A 27,928-nucleotide genomic window follows, 5' to 3' on the forward strand; every position below is an offset into this window, starting at 1 on the left:
GAGACATAGTGAGCCAACAAGATGACCTATTGATTTAGTGACTGCGATTTTATAATGTGTATTCACTGCTAACGGCATTATCAGTGTTTTTGTGCAGTCAGCGTGTTCTTTCGCTTGACGTGACCGGGTGGATTGTAATACAGCCCCGCAGACAGTAGGAGGCGCTAACCAGCACATTTTCAACCGGAACTTATTTCCACGTGCTGCGACTGGCGGAAGAGGGTTTGTTTTGATTCCGCTCGTCGTTTTATCCAACGTGCAGTGCCGATTCTCCAGTTACCTGCTCAGTAATTATTCCTAAAACCCATAAAAATGTCTTCCGTGGAGAGCCAAGTCGACAAGTGTTGTCCAGAGGAAGAGGATAAAGCCACAAAAAGAAAGATTTCTCTCACCAGGTAAGTGGCTTTAACAGACATCCGCGTTCTTAGCACACGTCTCATAGAGCTCAAGGTTAGCGTTTTTTGTTGATATTTGTTTGCTCTGTCTCAGTTTAAAGTAGCTGATATTTCAGGTTTCGCTGTGCTTACGCTCGGAAATCACCAAGTTCAATTAGTTACAAAGAGCTGCTGCAATGTCTTCATTTTCAGGACTACACATGACTCCCCTACCCACAGGATATCTGCAAATAAGTTGCTGGTTCTATTCAGACATGTGATCATGTCTGTAATATCTGAAGGATTATAAGGGCACCTTTTTTTTTGGTCAAACAGTCAATGTGAATGAACACATTGTAATGCGACCACTCACAAAACATGGTGTTACTCCTGTAAACTCTCCTGTATGAGTAATGCTTTTCAAAAGCTGCCACCAAAACACAGAGCAAAAAAGAATACATAAACGATGGATGTGTCTATATTAACAGAGGATGCTTATCAAGTTATGTTAAGGTTAACGTTGTTTCTCCTCTTTGTCCCTATATTCCTTATCCCTCAGTTAAATAGTAAAGTACCATTAAAGTGCTGAAGTGTTGTCTCTCCTGCAGTTGTGAAATTTGTGGATCAGGGGAAGCAAAGTACAGGTGTCCCGCCTGCCTTAAACATTCTTGCAGGTAAGTTGTTTTCTTTAAATATAAAGTACTTGCAACTGACAACAATCCTGGCCAGAAAATGTCCCATCTACAGCAAAACAAGAAGAAAGATTGAACATATGTGCAGAGAAATATACTGAAGATATGACTTTTTGTATGTTTTTACATTTTTTCCTACATTTTTCATAGTTTGAATAAATCTTTTATAATAGATCTAATTGATTAAACATGCAGTCAAATGTTAGTTCTCTGCTCGGTAAACGGGTTAAGTGAGACATCCACGTGGTTTGTTTGTTTGACCAATCTCAGGTTCTGGATGCAGATGGAATAGTATCGTATTGGAGCACATAAATGCTGCACCACCACCACTTTGTCTGTGTTTTCTCCGTTTGTACGAGTTCCATTCTGCATCTGTAAATAAATGAAATCTTCAGTTGTATAAAAATCATTGTTGCGCTGCAGGCGTTCACTAACAGGACTTTAATTTCTCATTTTCTGTGTATCATCCTCATAAAAAAAAATCCCATTGCTGATTCCCTTGAATATCACTTCAATGCAGGTTCTCTTAAAATGGTAAGTTTAGAGACAAAAGTCTTAAGACAAACACAAAAATGCTCAGACTAAAAAGCTACTGAACCAAGATCGTTTCATACAAATCTAAAGGTTTGTGTTGATTAAAATGGCCTGTGCAGGGGTGCTTTTAATTCTTAGTTAGCAGTTAGTAGGAAGCCCTGTGTGGCAAATTGTAATGGTGGAAATGCCAAGTAGTTACAAAACATGCAGTCCATATAAAATTATTTTATTGACTCAGTCATGGCTTAATTTAGAGCTCAAGCTCTGATCTGTGTGAAACGTCTTTCTCAGGTGGTTTGAGTGGTTTCCCTGCAGATTTTACATTGGATTGTGTAATCGGAGTTTTATATACTGTTGTATGATTCAAGCGTATTTTAAAACCGATCTGTATTGTACCATTAGAGGAAAGAACTGTATGATGCTCTCATACACATCTGAAAATGTAAAAGCATTTAGTGTCTTAATAGCTCGTTAAAAGCAAAAAAAACAAAAAAAACAAAGATGTAGTTCTGTTTCCATCTTTCTAAAAAGCACAGCCATGTTAGAATTATGTGACATTCATTTGTGAAATTCCTCCTGCACCTTTGCTTGCTGAGATATAAGATTCTTCTAAAGTTTTGTCTTTACTGACTGAACTTTACTTTGATTCTTGGCTAGTACCGACATGCTTCTGGGAATGGTTTACGGCCTGCTTCTCCAATTCTCTGGAGACTGAAGCATGTACCACACACACTACAAATTCTTAATATCAGATGAAGGTCAAACCTGAAAATTTCAATAAATCTTATCAAAAATGCTCCAGAATATCATTCATTTTCTCCTGTTGTTGGATGTTTTCTTTGTGCATCATTCAACATTCTTCTGCATAGTTTATGGGAATAGTCTCAGTCTGACGCAGACTGAATACCTGTCTCTCTGCAAAGCTCTTAACATGGTCTGTTTGTGCTGGAATGAAATCCCACAGGCTTCCCATCGAAGGTTTTTCAGAAATGGATTTCCACACTTTTTCATATGTCCGAATCAATATTTCATTTCAGGATGACATCTGTCAAATGTGCCGGTGGGAAGGGAAGGAAGAAGCCGCCTGATGTTTTACTTAAGTGAACGTAGAAAAGTCCCATGTGAGAATAGTCGTGTTAAATCCTCCATTTGAAAGTTTACCCTAGAAAGCTACAGAAATGTTATCAATAAACCCTGCTTACCATGCCTGTGACAAACCTAAACAAGGTTTTAGTCAAGTCTTTTCCTTCTGAAACAGACGAGCTGATTTGTGATGATGAGTTTTGGTTTGTGCTTTGATTGAGATTCTTTTAGTTATTTGAATGTTATATTATGGCTGTGTGTTGAAATATCTTTATTATTACAGTGTAGTACTCTCTATCTGCCTCCAGTTGCCAAAAGAGATGGAATCTCATTGTTACGTCTGTCATTTCGTCCGCTATTGACAGGAAGCTTTTATCTGCTATATGCGACGTGATCTAACCGGCTACTTTGAAGTTTAAAGCAGCCTTTGCATTCACATCAAGTGAAACCGTTGTCCTGTGTGTAGAATTATTATTTTACATTATATTTTCTTCATTTAACAGATGGTTTTATCCAAAGAGGCTTACAATTTAGAAGTAAGGAACGCAATTGGGGACAATTTGGGGATCAGTATCCTGCCCAAAGACGTGTAAACTGAGGTTGTTGGAGGTCAAATCAGCAACTCTCTGCTTGAAAGACGACCACTCTATCCCCTGAGCTACAGCTCCCCTGCAAAACCTTTGATCGCTAACCCCCGGATAACTCATCCTGTTCATCTTTTGATCTCTTTGAGTTTGTTTTCTGGGACTGTTTTTACAGCTGCTTCAAGTTAAAACTTAGTTAAAGCAGGAACGTTTCATTAAAATCCTGACAGTTGGGTCCCGCCACTCGTCCCTCAGCAGTTACCAAACACCTAAAAATCACCAAATTGTGATGTGTTGAGAGGTTGTTTGACTTTTTAAAAAATGACCTGAAAGGTGGTCTTATACCCTTCCTGTTTTGCTTCACCGTTATGGATCCGTGTTGATGGTTCGGACTGTTTATCCTCACAAAACATTTTGGCCTCTTATTCCCTGCACATTTCTGGGACACATTGAAAATGTCACCAAACCAAATGAAGCATTAACCAACATGTCGTGACTGTGTTTGTTTTCCAGCTTGCTGTGTGTGAGGAAGCACAAGGATGACTTGGGATGCAGTGGGGTTAGAAACAAGACGGCATTTGTGACTCTGTCACATTTTGATGAAATGGCACTTCTTAGTGGTGAGCATCTCATTTGCTATAATCCTTTTATAGTTTTGTTTTTTGTTTCAGGATCATCCTGAAATGTAATCCCCATCCTGAGATCTTAAGTCATTTCAGGGGTTTGACTGAGGATTGCCCAGTGCTCTTTTGTATCCATTTTTCCCTGACATCTCTTTCAGCCCCCGTCACAGACCAGCATCTCCATCATCAGCTTTATTTCTAAAAACACCTGCCATAGCTGAGACAAAGTGCTGTGCGTCTGATATCTATAAGATAAAGACATCAAAATGATGAATTAAAGAAACAGTTAAAATCAATATAAGCAATAAGAGGCCTGTCGATTGTGCAAAGGTAAATCGTTCCATAAATTAGGGGCACAGGTAGAAAAGACCCTGTCCTCTCTGAGCTTCTGCTTTGAAGTTTGGATGATAGGCAGCTGGTTAGCTGTCAGATACGGTGGCGCAAGACATTTTACAACTTTTAAAACATCTAAGAGAACTCTTAAATCGCACAGGCTGCCAGTGTAATGAAGCCAGGACACTGGTTGTGTGCTCTCTTTTTTCCATTGTTCCTGTGGAACATCGTGCAGCAGCATTTTCAACCAGCTGCAGACATTGAAGACTGGCTGACTGATCCAGCCGTGACGACAGAAACACACGGATTACTGCTTCCATCAGCTGCTTAGAAAGAATGGACAGAGAAACTTGGACACAGTTCATGTCTTGAATCAGACATTAATTTTCCAAATATTTTTTTATTTTTTTTTATCCTGGCCCAGACACTTTACTGTTAGATTTTAGACAGTTTGTTTAGTTCATTGAATTGAGTCAGGCACACAGGGACTCCAGTGGAGTTGGTGAATCACCTCAGTGATCACTGATAGAATTGATAAAAAGTTAAATTGTGGGCCTTTATTTCACATTTACAAAACATTCAGAAGAAAATTTGCTTTTGCTTTGCGCTGCTCACAGTTTAGCGTAGCTGATGAGGCAGCGAGTGAATTTTTTATTTCTTTCATAAATCAGAAAGAAAATGTACAAAAGATCTGAAAAGTTACAGTTGTTTCTGCAAACTGTAATGACTGAGCCAATGTGAAGGTGTAGCAAATGGCTGCTACACCCTTTACAAATTTGAACATTTTGTGGCATAAGAACTATTTTCAAAAGTTTCCTCTGATGTTGTTGTTGTTGTCCTGAATTGTAGATTACAGGTTTCTGGAAGATACTGGAAGATTCGCTGATGGAGCCACGAGGGACAACCTCATCCGCTCTCCCCGTACCACATTAAAAGTAAGTGTGGGATTTATTTCAGTCTGATTCATAAACACTGCTGCTGGAAAGCTACATTTCTTTAGGACTGAGTGCATTTTTTACATGAAAATGAACTAAAAATAAATGGTGTAGAGTTGCATGGCGAGTGTATTATGATTACTTTAGGTTTATTTTTATGTACCTTGGAAATCAGCGATGGACATGCATGGTATGAATTAACATCTCGACCTACACGACCCGGCATCGTCTAAGTGGCTCTTTTTTTTGTGGCTCGGTGCTTGCATAATTTGCGGCTACAGTTATGTAATACTTGCGCTGATGCTCCAAACCACATATATTTGTCTTTGTTAAAGTTCCTGCCAGCTATTACCTGCACTGTTACTACAGAATAACTCAAGTGATATTTGATAGTTTGGAGTCACTGATGTACTCGTATGGGATTGTTTTTGGAGGCACTAACTGCTGCATCGGTCAAAAATCAATCAAAATAATGAGGTTTATTCACAGAGATATATGCTTGGCACGTGATGAGTGTAGGGATTTTTCATCCTGAACATTGCAAGTGCAATAAACTGTCATTTGTCTAGTATAACCTTAACTTTTCATAAATCTTATAAACTGTCTCTCACCACTAAACCTGAAGTTATGTAACAGCCAGAAAGGAAAGTTTTGTGTGTTCAGATTAGACGAGGGCACTCAGGGAAAGTTCTCGTCCTTGGTTTAATTGTTTATGACACGTGTACAGCAGTATTTGTTTATGCAGAACAGATGTTTGGTATTTCTTTGTATTTATTCCTAGAGAGGATATCCACCCACGTTTTTTTTCACCGAGCCGAAATGTCAGCCAGTCTCTGGTCTCAACAAACTTGCTCAAGGCCGGAGCTTTTTGTGATATCCCGTTTCACTGAACACTTGTTTTGATGGAAGTCTGCGATTGTGAGATATTTGTTTAACTTGTTCGGGCCGATGGGTCTTTTTATTCATTCTAAACAGGGCTGTATATTTACAAGTCTTTTTGTCTGTGACTACCATATGCAAAATATAACGTGTAATGTCCATGCTGCACAAGGCTTATTTGAGCTGAGAGGTTATTGAGAAAATATTGAGATCAATCTAAAACATTCTATAAAACCGAGAATATCATTTGAAATCATCAAATCTGTGGTATTCTTGATTGAGAAGACAATTGTTTATTGAGTTGTTTCCAATTTTTTTTTTAAGCAGCTGCCAACTTAAACTTCTTTCAGACATTTGCAGCTTTACAAATATCGAACTGCTTTATGTGTTTGAATGAGCATCCTTCAGTAACAGTTTGCGACAACAGTCGTGCTTTCTCAAACCTTAACTTGATAAGTTGTTGAAAGAAAGAACTTTGGTCTCACACTTTGTCACATTTACCATTTCTGAAAAATGCATTTATACACATACTCTTTTCAGCTCAAAAAAAGTACTAATTGCACTTTCTTGTGATGTACTATTTGATGTCCAGGCCAAGAGACTGGCCTCCCACGCCAGGAAGATGAACATCACCCTGAGATTCCTTCCTGTCACCTTCACTAAGAGCAGAGAAAACTCTACCTTTTTCCTTGCAAAGTAAGTGTACGATCCATCAAATACTAACAAAATGTGTCCCGTCTTTAGCTTGTGTTTGACAGGACCAGTGTTGCAGATTGTACAAAATGTACATAGTTACAAGTTAATTTTGCAAATGCTTTAAGGTAATTTGACTGACTTCTTTATCCTGTCATGTCCCACCTCCTCATTGACACCTTTCAACATCCAACATCAATACACCTATTAGTTTCAAAATGAAACCAAGGTAAAAGAAAGAACTTTGCCACTAGTTTTGAACATGATGATGAACAAATATCCTTCTGAAGAATACCCTGCACTGGTGTCCAAGCATTCTAGTAAAGAAAAATTGAATTCAGCACAAAGGTGCACAAAGTTAGTCACTGTCAAAGATAACAGTCCAGGTTCACTGATGAAATGAAGTCACGATTCATCTGCTGCTTTGCCACAGGATGGCACTCTTGTTAAGCCCGAACAGCAGTTGTATCTAATGCCTTCCCCAACTTATCTCGCAGTGTTTTTGTGCGTGGTGATAAAATGTCTACTCATGTCTTTAGAATATAAGCTGCCTGATTTAGTTTGGATGTCATTGCAACTCACACGGACAAACAAAGATTAGGTAAGGCCATTAAAGAAAAGGGATTTTTTTTTTACGGTTATGTCTGTGCTTGATTTATTGAACCACAGGAATCTGCAGTTTTGCTGCATTTCACAATAGTTCTATGTTTACAGAAGGCAACCCTTAAATCTTGAGGGATGTTGCCATTTTATTAGCCACTGTCAGACGTGTACTTCCAAAAATAACTATTCCCAGGTCAGGTGGGAGCCCAATCATGTGAAAGTTGGCAGATGAGCCCAGTAGGTTGATTTTGGACCCTGTGTGTGAGAGTTGTTGCACATTCCAGCCAACACATGCCTGTGTATCGGATATGTATGTGTCGAATATGTAAGGTTGGATGTACTGTAGTTCATGTTGCAGACAAACTACAAGTGGACAGGTTTGAGTATGTCACACTAATTAAAGGAGCAATCTGTAAACTATTGCTGGACTAACTGAGCGGCTTGTGTGTCTCACATTCTTTAACGATACATGACACGTTCCAGCCATTCATCAAACTACTTTTGGGTGATGCTAAGGAAGTTGGCACACATAACATGGATTTGCACACCATTGCCCTAAGCATCAGTCGGTTTCTGCTCTTTAGGCTGATGCATTTTAGATGGATATTGTTTTTGGGTTTTTTTAAACAGACATAAGGGCATTTTGTAAAAACATATGGCTGATATTGGTGAGGGATTTAAGACTTGTTTTCAGAAATGATTTAATTCAGTGCTGTGATTCAGAGGCAGTGGCTCATTACTGCTGTTGGACTCTGAAATAGTTATGCTGTTGGTCTTGTCATTTTTGGCTGCTCTCTTCTTTCTCTCTGAGCAACCTACTGCCACTCATTTTACCATTTCTTTTGAGGCTGAGCCCTGCCACTCTAATCCCACAGTGGAAGAATGGAGGAGGGGAAAAGGAGGAAAATGGTTATTGAACTGCATATTAACATTTTATGAGTCTGAAAATGTCCAGGGACAACTGTATGTGCCAATCAGGATTGCCACTAAAAGAAAGCTTTGTCAGTTCCTCCAGCTGCTTTTATGGGGTTACTTTGCCTTTCACCACCCTCTTTTACCTTTTCAGAGTGTACTGCTCTGTCATGTCTGTCTCTGGTGTTTTGCAGGTGATGGTTTAAGTGTGTTTTTATCTCAAAGTGGGACAACTTGATGTCAAATTCTAGTCGCAGGCTCTATCTTCATACTCCCTTTTCCCAGTTCAACACCTGATTGATTGTGGCAGAAAGTTAATGGGGAACATCTGTTATTCTTTTTTGTTCATAAAGGTTTTTCATAAATAAGTTTTTCTTATTACTCTATCAGAGGGGTGGGGGTCGTTTGCCAGCTGTGTAGTCTCTGTTTGTTTAATCTGGTTAGTTTCTCTTTGTTATTCTCTTTTTTTTTTTAACTAACCAAAAGCATCCCATTCACATACCGACTTATGAACATCGGGATGGGATAAAAGGTATGCAATTAGTAGCAAGGGATCAAGAGAGAATGTGCTTCAGAATGTACCAAGTACATAATATAAAAAGCAGATGTGAGAGCAGTTTGACTGCAGCTGGTTAGCGACATATTCATGCTATGCACTGCACTGCCAGAGAAGGATCATTAATGGCAGACAGCTGACTGGAGGGCTTGTATGTCTGGCGATGGTGTGCACAGTTTTGTGAGTTTGTCTCTTTAATTAAATGTTTGCATGTAAAATAATGCCAATGCCTTTTCTTTTGCTCGACGTTCCTTACTAAAAACAGGCACGAATTGTAAAGAGATTGACTAAAAGTTACAGGCTGCCTCCCAGTCCAGCCCTTGGAAGGTAAGTATACAGTCGCTGGCATTTGGCAGAACATTGTGAGTAGTTGTGTTAGGCTGGAATTATGTTTTCTTCAGCCATAGCCTGGCATGGTAGGGCATTTTCCTCAAAGACAGCTTGAGTGGACTGGACAATGCATTGCAGGAGCAGCAGCAGTGCATAATGACTGAACATATTTCTATAATAACCTGAGATAATTAGTAACATGAGCTGGTGTGGTTTTGTTCCCCATATATCACTTTCCCATATACTGGAAATCGGCCTCTGGATTAGAGGAAACTCTTGGTTTGAGGAGACAGACTTTAGCTTCCAGTTATTGACAGGTGTTGAAGAACTCTAAAATCAGAAAATGAAGTACCCATTGTTGATCGTACAAAAATGAAAAAAATAAATATTTGCAGATGTTGAAAAGTTAGATTACCTCACATTTAGATTCTTTTGACTTGGTGACAGGAGTGCAGTTGTGTGTTTGAGACACTGTGTGACATGTCATGCGTACGTGTCGCTCCATGAGCCATTTTAACTTCTCAAACTTTCTCTGTAGTTAAAGTCAACTCATAATACATCATATAGGTAATTGGTTACCTTTGTTGGTCTAGCATTGTATCACTACCGTTCACATGATGACGTGACTGTGTTCCCTGCAAGGGAAAAACCCCAGGTCCAAGGCAGCAACCTGTAAGGGAGAAATATAAAGCAAAAGCAAGAGTGCCAAAAACAGCAGTTCCTTTTATGGCCACTTTAGACTCAAGTGTATATCATACATTAATGTGTAACAAACACTGACCAGCCATAAATTATAGCCACCCACCTAAGAATGAGTTGGCCATCATGCAGCCAAACGGCTCTGACCAGGACAAAGAACATGTAAAAGTGTGCCAACATGTCTGGGATGGTAGCAAAAGATCCTTTGGCCCTGCTAATTGTGGGATGGAGTTTTTGTGAATTGAGCTTTTTTTTTTTTTTGGTAACACAGATGCCATCATATCCTATCAGACTGGTATCTGAGGCAGGGTGAACACCTCTTCTTTGAGCCCCTCCTAAGAACTCTTTTTGGGGCCCCATGCTGGCTGCTACTGTTACCATATATGATTGTGTCTGTTCTGTAAAGAAATGTTTAGGTAGGTGGCAAGTGTCCATCCATCCATTTTCTATACCTGCTTAATCCAATTTAGAGTTGCGGGGGGGCTGGAGCCTATCCCAGCTGTCAATGGGCGAGGAGCAGGGTACACCCTGGACAGGTCGCCGGTCCAGCACAGGGCCACACAATGAGACACACAACCATGCACACTCAAACTCACTCCTAGGGACAATTTAGAATCACCAATTAACCTAACGTGCATGTTTTTGGACGGTGGGAGGAAGCCGGAGTACCTGGAGAGAACCCACGCATACATGGGGAGAACATGCAAACTCCACACAGAAAGACCCCAGTCAGGATTCGAACCAGGAACCCTCTTGCTGTGAGGAGACGGTGCTAATCCCACACCATCGTGCAGCAAGTGTCAAACCCATATAAATGCCAGGATGCAGGTTTACCCTTTTTAAATGTTTCATTTTAACGGCATGAGCAGTTTTACTCACTTGAACGCGCTTCATGTTATAGTTGACAGGTGTACAGAGTGCATATATTTAATAAGAAGAAGTGTATTAGGCTTTGTAGAAATGGTTGAATTAGAAACTCACTGTAACAGACTTTATAGAACCTACACAAAGACAAAATCCCCTATATATGTGTTGACCATTTTTCTTGAGATAAACAGCAGGCAGAGCATGTGCCACTTGGGTGTCATTACATCTCAGTAGAAGAAGTGGGAAATAACAAGATGATGTCAATACAAAATAAATAAATGAAAAAAAAAGTAGCAGTTAAACCTCAAACGAAGGAGAATTGTGTGGAAATGGTGATGGTCCATATTAATGATTAAAACAATTCTACATAATGATTTCAGCCAGTTGAGTTAACTGCAGTTATATTATAACTTTGACCGGACTAGTTATATAAATATGCTCCTACACACATTTCTTTGGGTAATGTTGAAATGGCAACATGTCTCAAATGTTGATTTACAAAATTTGGAGCCAAATGCCATGCAGGCTGCTTGGTTGATCAAGCAGAAAGTTTCCTCGGGATTAAAAGTAAATGTGTAAATGGCTTGCAAGTCTCCTTAAGTATCAAAGAGCATGGGCATGAAAGATGCAATGGCATTGTCCTACACACATTCTGGAGAATCACATGACAAACCATTTCACCATCAGTTAAACACCAAACAGTTCATTACAGATGTAATATCATGGGTGGAGTAGGTAGTAGGTGTGCCTGAAATGTGCCGTTTCATGTTGCCCCAAAGCAAAATTAAAATATCACTGATTAGCAGTCATCTCTTGCTGTGAGAGTATAGTGGAATTGTACATTCAGGACACAGCCAAACTGAGACCATGGAAAAGGGGTGTAATTTTAGCAACGCAATTAGACCATTAATGCAATTTTAAAATGGTGTAATGTAGCTATGCTATTCATCACAGGTTTGTTGAAACCCAAGTGGTGTATGAGTGATTGCATGTGATGAATGAATGCACAAATTGATTAAAGCAGAAAGAACCATATTTAACCCCAGATTTCATGGCGTCGTGTGAATATTCACCCGTCCACCCCCACGTGCAGATCGACCTCTACTTTCCATAAATTAAGTTCAAATGAAAAAAAAATAAACAGCAACTTCAGGTCATGTTTTTTATACTCTAGCAGACAGGTTTCTGGCTGCTTTTGGCTTTATGGGCCACTGGTGATGCAGAGCAGAGTCTCTGTCGGCTGCCATTCGAGGCAAAACTCCCATCAGACTAACAAGAAGCAGTTTCATCAGTTTTGCAAACACAGTCATCACAATTTGGCTAATTAACTTTGGGCCACACACTGCTCAGCATAATTCCAAACTGTAGATTAACCAGAAATACTCTGAAGTTGATAGAACATAAACTGCAGTGTTAGGTTAGCGAAAAGTTTATGAATACATTTCAGTATGTTCTGACTGCATGGTTGTTGAGAATGGTTAGTTTGTCTTTTAGTGTGTTTAAACTCCAGAATACTTTTGCTCTTGAAGTGGCTACATTGAACCAAGTATATTGACAAATTGATTTGGATTATCATTTAGTTGGTGATGACTGCTTTTGATCACCTTGGCTGTCCCTGTACAATCAGTAATCCAACTTTCCAGAGGTCCAACATGTGAGAATCATAAAGTCACTGACAATTCATCACGTTTTGTCCCATTACCCATGTTGATCTAATTGAAAATATGCCTCCCATTTGTCATTTGTTCAGCTGTTTCTAACATTTTGCTGCCAGCTGTACACTAATCATGCTCTGTATTCACATAGATACAGATACCCCCACATGTTGGAATCTTTGTGTTCACGCCTTTTCAGGAAAAAAGACATATGACATACGACTGTGGTGTTTGTCCAATAAACGGTGATCACGCCAGAACTTGAATTAGAAGCCATAAGATGCAGCTGCATGTAATGGTTCACCCTGCCACTCCACCAAGTTGCACCATGAAACGCTACTGAATTGAACTTAACTGAAGCACGTAAGTGTGAATCGCAAGTCCACCTCAGAAGGCAGATGGGTAGCATGTCCTTTATACAGAAATAATTGCTGGCGAAGTAAGTGAGAAGTACGAAACCCTGCATTTCTTGGAGAAGATTGATTCCTCCTGGGAACCATGTCTGTTTAAAAAGCAACACAGATTCATGCTAAACACGGATGAGCTTTGTATTTATCTTTTTTATCCATGTGAAGCTGTCTGCCTTACATGGAGTTTATTTAAATGCATGTTTTCCTGGGGTGCCTTTAAAGCCAAGAGGTGTTTTATACCACATGGGTATACATGCTCTGAACAGCAAGTCCCTGGTTTGCTACTTTGTCTTTACTATATGTCATTCACAGCCTTGTTTCCTCCATGCTTCCAGTCTTCTGCTGTGGCCTCTTTAATAGAACAACAAATGCCCCATTGAATTTTTTAAATGGCACATTTTTCCCATGGGCAGCTTGTTGTTTTAGCTTAAAACAAAGCTTTCTGAAATGAGATTGGCAAATAGCCAGATTAGAGTGAAACGATATTAATGCAGTGCAAGAGAATAACTTCTAGATTTGACTGAGCTTTGTGTCTAAGCAGCTGAATAGGTGTAAAACTTCTAACTGTCACACCCGAACCGCAGCTCCAAAAGTGTATGGACACGCACTGAAAGGGACTACATGTGAGAATACAAATGTCCAATGCATTTGCTCTGGGTTTCTACCTGAGAGTACTCATCCAGCTTCCTGGTAATAACTTTTGGGAATTTTTTATGCCATGCGAGAATGTGAGACCCGTGTGTTGCTTTCACTCACTCTGTGATGTTGTGGATACGTCCAAATACATGTGACATTCATACAAGTAAAACAAAAAAACAGAAAAAAAACTGTCATTACAGATAGTTAAGGAGTCATATCAGCCATTTTGCATCATATCCTGCCTCTTATCCACTCCACCCAGGCATCCCTCCGTCTCCTGCTGTAAAGAGCACCAGTGAGCAAATGTTCTGAAGTATTTATCAGCTGCTTATGAGAAAGAATAGTCTTCAGGTATTTATAGTCAGAAGAGTTTCAAATGAGTCTTTAGTCATCTGGATCTGAACTCTGGATCAATATTTCTTATTTTACTTTGCAGAGAATCTCTACCGCTTTGTATACTGACTTAATGACTTGCAGTTCTTCTTTTAGGGTGCCAGTTGCATATTTTGAACTAAATGTCTTATTTTATTTAGATTGAGAAGCTCTTCTTACCACTTTTCCCAAACATTTAAATAAAACACAAAACTTGGTTCAGACTCATCCTCTCCATAATGCTGACTCTTCTGTTTAACTTCTATGTTTAACCCCCCAGTGACTGACTGAAACATTGAAGCGTTTCTTTTTACTTTGCACCTTAAGATGGTGTTTTATATAGATCTGCCTTAGAAGTGTGAATTTTTTTATCAGACTAATGATTCCAGCGTCTTATAAGATGCAAGAATTCAGTCTGAAGAGGTGATAGTTTCTGTTCTCTTTGTGCAGCTAAGGTTGCTGCAAATATTTAACACCCTGAGAAGTAGTTTGGGAATGAGAATATGTCTGAATTCAAAGCTCTTTGATCCAAATTAGAGAACAAACTGTCCTCACTACCCAAGAGTTTGTAGCATATCCTTCCTCATGTATGCAAACACGAAGCACACATGTCGATGCAGACTTTGGTCATAATTACAGAGACCTATACATCAGACCTTCGTCCAGGAAACAGTATTCTCATGGACGATAATGAAAAAGAAACCCTCTCTTTTCTTTCCATGTACTAATCCTATTTTATTCAGAAAGATTTATTTTTTTTTTGCTGCCAAACAAGCTGCTTGATGACTAATCCTTCAAAAGGAAAAATGTTCTTTAATCCAGACCTTTTAAGGCCGCAGATAGCTCCTTGCTAGGATTTAGACTTTTCAGCATAATCGTTACATACTTCAAGAGCTTACTCTTTTTAAACCGGAACGTTTTTTTTTTTTTTTTCATCGGATTGTGTTCCTGTGCACGTGAGGGATCTATCCTGCAATATTAGCTTTTTACCATTTGCTGCTGCTTTTCTTTAGAATTTAGATTGTGTTGACAGACTCAGCAGGTTGACCTCTTTAGCAGTTTGCAGTACCCTCTGCTGTTTTATAGTCCTGCTCCCTAACCAGCTGTTATTCTCTCTCTCTTTTCTTATTTTTTCCACCAATGAATGATGGCACTTATGCTAGGTATGCATTGTGGCCTTGCCTGGAATTGTTGCAAGCATCTTTGGACAAGCCCCTTATCCACTGAAAGATATAGTTTCCATTTGTTCTAATGACACAATAATGGCTTCATCACACCTGGTGCCTCACCTTCATTTTCTTGCATGTATAAACATACACATCTGCACACACATGCATGCATACTGACGCACCAAAAAGACAAACTCTGCCAAAACTCAGCAAACACATTAATTTTCTGAGTCAGGGGTGACAGTATTTTTTACAGTTCTAAACAGAATTCCCTCCCAGCTCAGTGTCTATACCCCCAATGTGCCGTTCTGCTGTTGTCACTACCTACAGTATCATCCTCACCTTCCAACCTGGGGTACATTGACTGTTTTACACTGTGGCCTTCCAACCTTTTTTTGCACAGCACACTGGTTTTATCCTGATAAAACTCTTCTGTTTTCTCGTGGCAGTAAGAGATGTTGTGCTGGTCCATGTCCCTGTGGTAGGGGACCATATTTCACCACATGGTATTTCTCCCTCTTCTTTTGTATTTGTAATAAAAATGTTCAAAAATGTTTCTGTAGGGTACTGGTAGCATTGATCAGTAAAAAAATAGCTACTAAAAAGTAGTGTATTACAGAAATGTCCCTGCTTTGCTCAGAATCTGTCTTGGTGAGTTCTGAAGCCATAATTGCAAGGCCTCTTGTCTGTGTCTTTCAATTATGCTTTGCGCCTTTCTGAGGGTATGTTTGATCTTCATTTGATCAATTAAAGCCTCAGTCCTTCTGTGCTGCTGAGGAAGGATTTGATTAATCAACTCCACCCTGTATTTGGTCAATTCTGTGGCCTTAGTTAATCAACTCTAGTTATATTTGGCACCAGGAAAGGAGGACTTACGACCTGTTCGTTAAAGGCAGTAAAATATACTTTAATCTTTTACTGAAACTGGCTGAATACCATCTCGTTCTCATATTACAGACGGTTGATTTATTAATATTCCTGGCAATTTCTGACTACAGTACAATATATGAGCACAGTTGTTAAGAGAATAATGGTTTGCTTTTCGAATACACCTAACAACAGAAGATATTACGTCTATTTGTCACTGGCCAAAGTTCCGCTTCAGAAGAAAGAGATGTCGTCTCCAAGGAGGCCTTTTTTTTCTTCCGTCTGCTTACAATTACACATTTACACAAGTCACACAGATAGACAAGACCTTGGAAGCTGCTGGTTGTATTTTCTTGGACAAATCAAAGCTACATTCATTGTGTACTCTGAATATACACTGGGGTATTTGTGTTTTTAATTCATAATAAGAGAATATCACGAGAGAACATGATCTCATCTTTCTGTGTTGAAAAGATCGGATGTTTTTTTTGAAAAGCTGAAGTTAAAAGTGAGTTTTTGTGTATCTCATTTAGAGAGAAACTGTTCCTGTGGCACCTGAAGCTCATATTCCCTCAGAGCAGCTCAGAGTTCAGTCAGAGGAGGTGAGTCACACGGTAGTTGCACATTTCTTGAATAGTACATCCTTAAAGGTTTCTGCTAAAGCTCCTAAAATCAAGTTGATTTGACTTGATTTTATTTAGCTGATCTCACGTTTTCCTTCAACGTGATAATGTCTTTTTGTTCATTTTTTGTTGCAGGGTGTCTGACAGACAAACTTTGATGCAGGTCTTGACTCCTTATATTCACCCTACAGATTCGGACCCTGTCATTCGTCAAAAGTGAGCTTTGTCCCCATCACACTTGGTTCTGTTTGTTTTTAGGGATGTACCATTCCAAGAATTCTTAGAAAATGTAATCTCTCTAAACCCTCCTTCAAGTTCAGTAATAAATGCAGCTACATGTTTCTAGACCTGTGAAGTTTTTCATACTTTCTTGATTTTTCAAATTTTCTTTCTATATTTCTACTTCTATATTTTTTATAGTTTCTATCGAATGTTTATAAATTTCCATGAATAGAATGGAGATACAAAACATTGTTTTCTCCAATGGTAATGCACACTTAAAGAAGTCAAATTAAACCATTTTTCCATTGTGTGGGATGGTCAGGAAGTTTCTCCATGATTTGGTTGCGATTGGCTGAATATCAGTGCAGGATTGGGTTAAAAGAAGGACCCACAGCTGCCCTTATCTGTGTGTGGAGTAGTTGTTTCACATAGTTTGCAACAGGCTTTTAGCTCAAAGAGGTTTGAATATATTTTGGGAGAGATCATACTAAATAAATATAGATAAATTTTTACCTGGTACTGCCTGCAATATAAAAAATAAAATAAAAAGTCCATCCATGAGGCAGCAGGTGATAAGAAAGCCTCATCACTCATGTGCGTGTACTGCTCCCTTAATTAAGATGTATTGCAGTTGAAAATTATATTGGATTTCGGTGCATTCCCTGCTCATGAATAGAGAAAAATACTGAATTTGATCTCAACACTAATTTGGTATTTGGCTTGAAAGTCTTGCAAGTTTATCTATAATGACTGCTTTTCACTTTTTTGTTTTCCCTTGAAAAGTTTAGCTGTTTGGCAGCAACTTAAAGGGAACGCTGTGTTAATAGATTCCCGTTTTCCTAACAGCTGGGGAAAAGTGTGTAGGAAAAAAGCTAAAGGGATCAATCATGATAATTACTGTTTAAATGCAGACAGATGCATATCTGTGTTTCCAGCCTATTTTTAATACAGCATCATTACTCACTGATGTTTAGTCAGGAGCCTCTTGGCATCACAAATAAATGGAGAGAAACGCTCTCAACGTCGCTTTTCAACTATGTGAAACATCCGATACGCCAGATTAGCATTCTGACATTGAATTTTAAAACCGGCTGTGATCAGTTCTTAAAACTTGTCAAGTAGTTTTGGCTTCTGACTCTAACTAAATAAGTTTCCGGCCAAATCTAACCAGGAAACCGCAAACTAAACCTAACTAAGCAGCGAGGGAGATCAAAAGTGAACTCAAAGCGAAAGGGAAAGTGTAAGACGAGTTAAAAAGGTGTTGTGATTTAAAGTTCTCTGGCTTTCAGACTGCTTTTGACAGTGTGGCACCTTAGTGACTTAACTCATATTAAGTATCACATTTGGACGACATCAAAAATCGTGCACATAATTGTCGAGGAAAAAACACAAATTTCTGCATTTTGCATGGCCTGGAATTGTCTTGTTAAGAAGCAGGTTTCGCTTCTGAACGGAAAGCAGCACAAAAACACAATGGAAATGCATACTTAGGCCCACAATTTGGTTTCATAAAAATGCTAGCCTTTTGTCGCCATGACAACTATGTTGTAAGTGACAACCTGGAGCAGGTCTGCGTCGCCTGCTACTGACCAGAGCTACTGTACTTGAGTCTGGCAGCAGAGTGTTTAAGTACTAAGCTTCATTTATAGAGTGAATACAAATCAGTGTGTATGTTCACGATCCCTGTTTGAGAAGGAAGGAATCAAGCTGCGTACAATTTTTAATAGAGTTGTACTTTTTCTCTCAGACTTTCTGTCACAGCTGTTTATTGCAAAAGTACAAACCAGTTACCAAGTGAATAAATCCTCCTTACATATCAGGAAAGACATCCTCATTAACTGAGTCGTTGTGTAATTCCACAGATTAAACCACCCCCATTCCATTTCTGTCTTTTTATACACACCAATATAAAATAAAGACACTTCAGTCCCAGCTTGAAAGGTATATGTGAAAAGGCCTAAAGGAAGACTTTTATCCTGATCTGTGTGCATTTCACTTAATAACTTCAGAAGACCTAAAGAAATTCTGTCTACTCAAATGTTTTGTTGGTTTTTTTAGGTGATGATAGCCTCCTGTGATAATGTAAATATCTGTTGCAGGTTGAAGATGTATGTTCATTCTCCGCTTGATCACGTGAAACTCTTCATGAAAGCAGAAGGGAGAAAGGCCAACTCTGTGAGGTGAGATTTACACTCCCACTCATGCCCAACTTCTTTTCTTTTTGGTGTAATGTTACACTTTCTCAGCTCCGAAGAGACGCTGTGATTATCAGTTCATCTATCAATCTTCTTTTCTTTTTTTTTTTCATTAATCTGTCAATCATTTAGTCTACTAAAGCACAACACAGCAGTCCTGCAGTTATTTCTCTTGTCAGTGCTCAGGCATCCTGTTCGTGTGACCATACTGACCGTTTGACTAATCTAAAAAAGTCATGAGGGATTTATTTAGTTAGTATGAAATCGATATAATTTGTTTATGGAGATTACATCACTGGCTTGTAAATTCTTGCAGACCTACGCAGATCTTGGGCTAGAATATTTTAACGATGAGGTTTTTCTCCTCCTCTTTTTTGATTTGCCAACGTTTTTATCTTTATCATCCATCAGCTCTCTGACTAATTCCTTTTTCCACAGTTTTCTGTTTCGTGTGCCCCCTTTAGCCACCTTTTTTTTTCTTTTTTTTCCCGGTCATGGTAATTATGGCACCCAGTTGCCTCACCTACTTTTAGATTTATTTGATCACGTTCCATTTTCACATTGTCACAAAGTGATTAATGATCCTGGGTGCTCATAATCATTACCCCCTGGCCCGGATGAGACACCATGAAACCTCCCCTCCCATCCATTATCCTGGGAGCTCATGCATATGCTCCTTTTGTTTAGCACAATGGGCTGGGCTGCGCTGCACGTTTGCTTTAAGCAGATAAATTAAATTTTCTGACAGCATGGTTAGAGGACTTACTGAAAGATGAGTGTAGAAATGTACCAAGATTTAGCATGAACTTTTAGATATCAACTTTTAGTTGTATCACCACTTTAGTTGATGCTTTATTTATGATGCCTCCTCTTTACAATATCACCTTTGCAATGACCTTGTAGAGATTAATTCAAATTAATCTATTGTTTCATTAAAACAGTCATATACCGTAAATTCCGGACTATAGCCGCACCTGAATATAAGCCACTCCCTCTCATTTTAAAAAGAAAATCCATTTTGTGGTTGTATAAACCGCACCGCGGGTGTCCACATTTTAATAGATATTTACACAGAAAGATGTTACATGTGAGGATTTTTAAACTTTTAATTTAATGCGTATGATAACATAAAGAAATACATGCTGCAAATGCTTTTTTTCTGAACAGTGCCTGTAACATCAATAGTTTTAACTTAAACACCTATCGGTAAGAAGGAAAAAAAAAGACAGTAGCCTACCAGGAAAAGTCATTGATTGCCTTCTTCATCTTCCTCCTGTGCTCTAAAACCATCAAAGTCATCTTCTTCAGTTTATGAATTGAACAGCCTCAGAACTTATATGCATTTCTTCGTTTGTTTTCCATGTTGAGGGTGAGTACAAATGACCGATTTACAATAATTTAGTAGTGTAAGTGTGTTTGATTTATCGTACAATTTCATTCGACCACTGTGAACTATTCGTTCATTTTATTGGTCTAATGTTACGAGACAAAAAGTTTTGGTGGCATGAAAAAAAAACAACAAAAAACATACATTAGCCGCACCGTATTATAAGCCACGGTGCTCAAAGCCTGGGAAAAAGGAGCGGCTTATCGTCCAGAATTTACGGCAAATGTTTATGCAGCAAATTTACGGCAAATGTTTATGCAGCAAATTTACGGTAAATGTTTATGCAGCAAATTTACGGTAAATGTTTATGCAGTTTATGACTGCAGTGATGGGTATATATGCATGACTGTGTAACAAGACACATCTACCTCATACCCCAGAGGAGGAAGAATGCACAAAACATAAATACACTATTTGTGATTTAGTGTAATAAATTGAGGGATATCTTTCTTTAAATTGTACTGAACCTTCATGAAAAGCATTTTTGGCTATTGATTTGGGAATCCTTGTCTAATCAGTCCAAACGACTCAGCCTAAAGACAATTCTGAGAATAATGTTGTTGTTTGTTTTTTTTTTAACTTCACCTTCATTGATCTCATTATGAACAAATTACTTTTGGCCAAATTTGCATTTCGGTACCAGCATTCTAGAACCACATCTCTTTATGGCATTTATGTCATGTCACCACCCCACATGTAAATCATCATAGACACAGCCCCAAGTATGTCAATAATGCAGCAGTCAGCAGTTCCCATCGTGCATTCACATGGAAATGTTCTCCACTGCTAAAATGTGCTAAGCTGTTGTGCTTGTTAAATGCATCAACAGATGGAAGAGGAATTCAGACAGTCTACTGGTGAAGCAACATAAAGTGTTGCCTAACGTGAATAATGTTCACTAACTAGTCCCTCATTTTTCTCAAAGAAGAGTGTAAGCGCTCCATTTGTAGGACTGTCCACAGACAAGCAGAATGTTCTTTTAATGCCTTATGATTTCACCAGGTTGTCTAAATTCTATTTTAAATTGGACCAGGTAAAGTATTTGTTCATCTGCCTTTACACGCATATGAACTTAAGTGACATCCCATTCTTAATCCATAGAGTTTAATATGACGTCGGCCCACCCTTTGCAGTTATAACAGCTTCAACTCTTCTGGGAGGGCTTTCCACAAGGTTTAGGAGTGTTTATGGGAATTTCTTCCAGAAGCGCATTTGTGAGGTCAGACACTGATGTTGGACAAGAAGGCATGGCTCACAGTCTCCGCTCTAATTCATCCCAAAGGTGTTCAGTCGGGTTGAGGTCAGGCCTCTGTGCAGGCCAGTCAAGTTCTTCCACACCAAACTCACTCATCCATGTCTTTATGGACCTTACTTACGTGCCATGACCACCACAAAGACTGTTGCACAGTCATGTTGGAACAGGAAACTTTTTTTCACAAAGTTGGGAGCATGAAATTGTCTAAAATCTCTTGGTATGCCAAAGCATTCGGAGTTAATTTCACTGGAACTAAGGGGCCAAGCCCAGCTCCTGAAAAACAATCCCACACCATAATCACCCCTCCACCAAACTTTACACAATGCAGTCAGACAAGTACCGTTCTCCTGGCAACCGATAAACCCAGACTCGTCCATCAGATTTCCAGATGGAGAAGCGTGATTCTTCACTCCAGGGAACGCGTCTCCACTGCTCTATAGTCCAGTGGCGGCGTGCTTTACACCACTGCATCTGATGCTTTGCATTGCACTCAGTGATGTAGGGCTTGGATGCAGCTGCTCGGCCATGGAAACCCATTCCATGAAGCTCTCTATGCACTGTTCTTGAGCTAATCTGAAGGCTACATGAAGTTCGGAGGTCTGTAGCGACTGACTCTGCAGAAAGTCAGCGACCTCTGCGCCTCAGCATCCGCTGACCCACGCTCTGTCATTTTACGTGGGCTACCACTTGGTGACTGAGTTGCTGTCGTTTCCATTCGCTTCCACTTTGTTATAATGCCACTGACAGTTGGCTGTGGAATATTTAGTAGTGAGAAAATTTCACGCTGGACTTGTTGCACAGGTGGCATCCTATCACGGTACCACGCTGGAATTCACTGAGCTCCTGTGAGCGACCCATTCTTTCACAAATGTTTGTAGAAGCAGTCTGCATGCCTAGGTGCTTGAATGTATACACCTGTGACCATGGAAGTGATTGGAACTCCTGAATTTAATTATTTGAATGGGTGAGTGAATAGATATAATATAGTGTATATCTATTTTAAAACCTATAGATAGATGGATTGATTGGTGTGTGTGTGTGTGTGTGTGTGTGTGTGTGTGTGTGTGTGCTTTTCCTCTCAGCTGTTTTTTTTTTTTTTTTTCATACAATGGAAAGGTGCACGAGCACTGATATTTCCTGTGCTAAGTTGTCTTTGGTTGAAATGAGTCACAGTCAACAGTCGTTATCCTGATTATGTTTCTGGAGAAAGGTTTTATAAGTGATTCCTCATGGCTTTTTGCCTGGTACTGTCATCGCTTTGGCACAGGAAATTGAAAAAGAATGTTTTGTCTGTGTCTTGTCAAGTCTTTGGTAATGAGTAATTGACAGGTATAAGTCCCTCTCACACTACTCTACTTTTCCTTTTCTACCTTAGTATCTCTTAGTAAACAGTTGGTTAAATTTGTAATTCAATCAAGTGAGTATTGGCTAAATTTTCCAGGGAAATTGCTAATATTAACTTAGTACAGTTACATAACAGGACTGTGGCCACTAATTACAACTCTAATAAAAAACAGGGCCCCCTTCAGGCTAAGGTTTCGTCCCATTTTAGGGGTCCAAAACGAGGTCAAAACATTTCAACCCCAAACAGGCCTCTGTTTTTTAGATAATGTTGGAAGAAAGCCCTTAATTTTGACCAGTATTATTAATGTTATGAAGTCATGGGTAGCAGTGGTAACAGCTTCTTAAAGGTCCTTTGCTGCAAAGGGTATGACTGAATGTTTTGTTGAATCTACTGGAATATCAGCCCTTTTCATTAAAGACGTTCTTGTGCTGAAGTAAACATAGCTGTGTGAGCAGCATCCTTTTACTGGAAAGGAAACAGATGGGCATCAAGAGAGCCATTCACACACTTCTGGATGTTTGTTTGTGTTACATTTTTCATGTTTATTTTTATTCCACTCCTGTGATCTGAAGGATGCCCTCTCCTCTTTCCCTTACCTCGGCCTTTCCTCTCAGCTGGCCAAATCCCACACAACATCTGCGCCTCCTAATGTGTCAGGCGCAAAGATGCCGTTTTTATATTTCTAGCTAAAAAAGGAAACATCTGTGCGTGTGCTCTGTTTTTTCACCAGTGTTGTAACCCTGTCAGACAGTGATGTTTCTGTCCTGTGTGAGCTGAATGTTTTGTCAAATATGTGTAGTCCTGCTCTCCTTCAGCTTGCTTTAAATGGCAAGCATGTTTCACCACAACTGAAATACTCAGGCCTACTGCAGTGGTGGGTTTTTAATGTTATTTGAATTGCGAGGCATTAACGGCAATAGATAATATTTCAAAAGATTGTTTAGTGTTATGGTCAATCCTGTTTATTCCAGTTAACCTGAACTGTATCTTGAGGCCATTGGCCAGAGTATTTTTGTAATGAACTGTTTGAGATGGTGTTCTCACATTATCTCAAATGTTGCCTACTTCATTCAAACTTGACACCTTTTGGTGAAAAACAATTATCCATTGTTTGTTTCTCTCTTTTAACTGACTTTTGCAAGTGGGAAAATGGATCTCTGCTCTGTTAGATGGCAGTTAAAGCATGACCTTCATTTTTTTCTTTCACCGTATCTTGTATTGTTGCTTTTGAACTGAGCTTCAGTGATGTAATCTTTTCCAAAGTTAGCTTAAAGTAAAGCTACACCCTTAAGTTCTAAAGAAGCATTTAAAAAAAAGGCTTTGATGGTCCTTGTAAGACTTTTATGGCCCTTTTAGCTTTGCCACAGAAGAATGAATGAGTTAGAGAGATAAGCTGAATTAAACACAAGCATACGTTTTGTACAAACTAGAGATCGACCCATTAAGTGTCAGCAATGGAAAGAGTTATCAATAAAATTATTGTCCCCTCAATAGTGTACAAATACAAGTTGGCTCACTTGGTGCACCTGCTTTTACTCTCCATACAAGACTACAAGCTCTTGCTGCTCTTGGAGCATTTATCTGTAACATATAAACCAGAACGCTTGATTGACATAAACTTTAAGGATGAACATTTGTTTATTACAAGTTAGACATAAAATCTGATGACTTGGAAACGGTATTTGCCTGGAATGCACATCACAAATGGATCCCAGTCCCTGTAGAGATCAGGCTTTTGATTGCTGACCAATTTTATTCCATTTTCACATACATTCGTTCCAGTTCTTAATCTTTTTTCCTTTTAATCCCAAAAACGTGTGTCAAATAGTGCATTCAAATCTCTATCAGCTCTTTGTCCACTTTAGCAGGATGACATTTCACGTGTTGTGAAAACCACAGGCTACCCTCTCTTCCGCATATTATGACTCAAACACGCTGCTGTTTATTGTGGGATAATTTGAAATGGCCCTTCGGATAACTCCTCCAACAGGGAAAGCTTCTTTAAAGCTCTTATTATAGCACAGTGCATTGATTGGCTTAGAGAAGATGTGGCTACCTGGACGGTTCTCTGTTTCCTTGTGCTTTTAGGGAAAAAAGCAGTGGCACAACATCAACAAATCAGACAACTCTTCATTCTGTGAGGGGACTGACAGTGGGGTCGGTGCTAGTTACTATTTTCTGCATATAAAATATGTCTCTGTGTGTTGGTAATGCTTCTGAATCACTTGAGTGTAGAGACACCACATGTGTCCCAACAATCCTGTTAACTCTTTGGCTTGTAATTCACAACAGCCTCTAATGAATGGCAGGACCACTTTGAAAAGACAAGTCATCACGTACAGATGTCTAAAGAAAGGGTGGAAGAGCTGAGTCACATGCATTTGTGATGTTGTTTATTCTTCGTAGAGTCTGTTTCCAACTTTTAGGACAAATGCCTTGCCGGATCGGCACATCACCAACCAAAGATTCAAATATCTCTCAATCCTTTCATGACTTTCAGCCATCAAGAAATAAAAATATATAATATCATTACATTGTATTATAAATGTCCAGTAAGTCATGTTGTAATAATGGTATCTCTTTTTCTATATCATTTTTATCTGGTATAGGTACCATGAGTTGGACTTTGAGAAGAACCTAAGGGATAACCTGAGCTACAAAACAATTATTGAATATCCAGTGCTTCATGTTGTACTTAAAGATCACTGGAAGGAATATCCACTGAAAGGACCAGGTAACAACATATTTTGTCATATTCAGCACAAACACCTTGCTTTATGAGCAGAAAATAATTTCTGCTTAGCAGTAGGATAAACGCTTCCTTTTCTGCTGCTTTCCAAACCCATACTTAGAGTAAGTAAGCAAAAGGTTGAATGTACAGTTTGACATGAGCTAAATCTCTACACAGCCTCAAAATGTCAGTTTCTCTGTTTTCTCGATTCCAACAGAATTGTATCATGTCCTACTTTAAAAAGTTGAGGTTTTAAGACTCTCTCTTCCCTTATTTTTCACTATGGCAACACGCTACCCCAACGGAAATGAGTGTGTTCTGCTCAGCATCACACACACCAACTTAACCTCAACAGCAACTGTTGCCAAAAAGAGGATCAAACATGGCTTACTGTTCAACAGCGACCTCATGACTAGTGAAATGACAGAAGACGTGAAAACAGGATATCAGTCTGTATTTTCTCTCGCGTGCTTGTCATGTTCTTCCAACTCCGGGTGTTTAGGGTTAAGAGGTGTCAGTCGTGTAAAAATAGTCTCATATCACGAAAAAGCACGCTGATCAATTTGTTCCTTCACAGATGTACATGGTGTGGTCAAACTGTGTGTACTGCAGTATAATCACAGAGGACCACACAAACCCACTATCATTATACCGTCAGAACAGACTGGCTGAATGACGAATGAGGTCATTTTAGTCTGAGAGTGTGTGTTTTCAGTGATAAGGCCTTGGTGCCATGTTGTTTTTCTCTAATGTTAGCCATAGAAATGTCCTGATGATTACACATGCCATGGCCTGCGAAGCTGCACAGGAAGTGATAACAAACAATTGGGCATTGTAGCAGCGTCATGTTTATTGAGGATAAAATGATGTTGAGACTGGTGCAGCGGGCAGCCAGTAAATATTCTGCTTCACGCTATATTCAGCCAGTTAAGGCTGACTCTGATAATGTTTCAACCTTCCTCTTGTTTATGTCATTTTGATATCTAGCTTCCAAAGTACAGTTGGTGACCCAAAGCTTTCCAACCTATTGTTTATGATCTGTTGATGATCAGGTGTACTTGAAGCTTTCATCCTTGCTTTGGTTTTCCAGGATAGGGATGCATTAGCTGCTTGTTTGTGTCAAAGTTCAGTTTGACTTTATTTTAGACAGACGTGCTGCTTTAGTGCAACACACAGCAGTTTCTCAGGTCGTATATTTGAGCGTGCCTAAGTCTCATCTTGTCCAAATTTGGGGCTTTTTAAAACCAATTGGAAATTGTCAGAACAAAAGATAGAGATGGATATAGATCACACAATTGCATCTGTCATACAGTTCAGAAGTTTGTCAGGCAATAACTGCCCAATATTCTATTGTCATTTTACAATCATTACTGCAGCCCTCTTTTTGCATGCCCATGCAACTTTATTGCACTGGAAAACCTTTAGCTTGTTTCCTCATCCAGGGAACTCGCATGAAACCAAGCTATAGCTTCGTCATACCTAAACTGTCCGTTGCATCTCTTTTTTCTTCCCAACCATCAGTGGTATGGATGACCCTGACTTTTCTCAGTAATTACTGTGTGCTGTTTGTGAAAATCGTATAGCTGTTTGGACATGAAAGATTGTTTCATGATGTCAACAGACTTGCCGTTGTATCATTTCAGCTGAACCTGTGTCAGCCTGCACAAGATCTTTAACAAGGAATGTTGGGATGGACCAAGAGAAGGCAGTTGTGGCCCTTTCACCATCTGAACAAGGGTCCTACAGACGAGTGGGAACCAGCATTTATACAGGAGCTCTCAAACCTGAAACTGAACCACCGCTGGAGAAAAGGGCAAACAGAGGAGAACAGATAGAAGAGCAAGAGGAGGGAGAGATCATAGACACCAGTGATGAAGAGGATGAAGCAAATCTTGAAGGAAATACCCAGTTCAATGAGAGCTGTTACATTTCCAAAAGTCCTGACATGAAGAGTGTTGATGATGGTATTACTGAATACAGGCACAGCAGCAGGGATGGAAACATTGCCGGTTGTACTGATGACACACCAGCTTTCAGAGAGGGTGCTGAGGTTGGCGTCACGAAGAAGGAAACTGTGAAAGAGCCAGGGCAGGTTCATACTGATCACTGTAGAGATGGAAAGGATTTGGCTCGTGCTGCTGACACCTGGCAAATGGAATGATAATACACAGATGTTCACGTTGAAATGAGTGACGGAGCAGAAGTGTCTGACAGGAAGTACAAAATATTGTGTCAACACACAGCTGAACATTAAACTGCACAAATTGAATGAGCACTGGTCAAACAAATGTATTATTAGATATTTGTTGAATGATTTAAATGTTGTTTTTATTTAATTGGAATTGTTGTTTTTTTTCTCAA

General features: G+C 39.3%; 2 protein-coding genes across 3 annotated transcripts in view; one reads left to right on the plus strand and one right to left on the minus strand.

The window, feature by feature from the left end:
* The window catches only part of tie1 (tyrosine kinase with immunoglobulin-like and EGF-like domains 1), a 169,250-nt gene that overhangs the window by 12,358 nt on the left and 128,964 nt on the right, over positions 1–27,928 (minus strand). The gene's annotated exons all lie outside the window — the stretch shown is intronic.
* znhit6 (zinc finger HIT-type containing 6) lies at positions 209–27,898 on the plus strand. Of its 2 annotated transcripts, XM_072389057.1 has the most exons (11): positions 209–395; positions 983–1,048; positions 3,781–3,887; positions 5,073–5,158; positions 6,630–6,733; positions 16,343–16,411; positions 16,568–16,648; positions 18,754–18,834; positions 25,446–25,570; positions 26,145–26,251; positions 27,211–27,295. In XM_072389057.1, exons 1-10 carry the CDS (start codon positions 313–315, stop codon positions 26,237–26,239), a joined length of 897 nt encoding a protein of 298 aa, XP_072245158.1. In that variant the 5' UTR covers positions 209–312; the 3' UTR covers positions 26,240–26,251; positions 27,211–27,295. The 2 variants fall into 2 exon arrangements, with proteins under 2 accessions (XP_072245158.1, XP_072245157.1); XM_072389056.1 differs by lacking the exon at positions 26,145–26,251 and having other exon boundaries at positions 27,211–27,898.

Source organism: Leuresthes tenuis, unplaced genomic scaffold, assembly GCF_036924035.1.
Source record: "Leuresthes tenuis unplaced genomic scaffold, fLeuTen1.0.hap1 SCAF_7, whole genome shotgun sequence".
In the NCBI taxonomy this organism is placed as follows: Eukaryota; Metazoa; Chordata; class Actinopteri; order Atheriniformes; family Atherinopsidae; genus Leuresthes; species Leuresthes tenuis.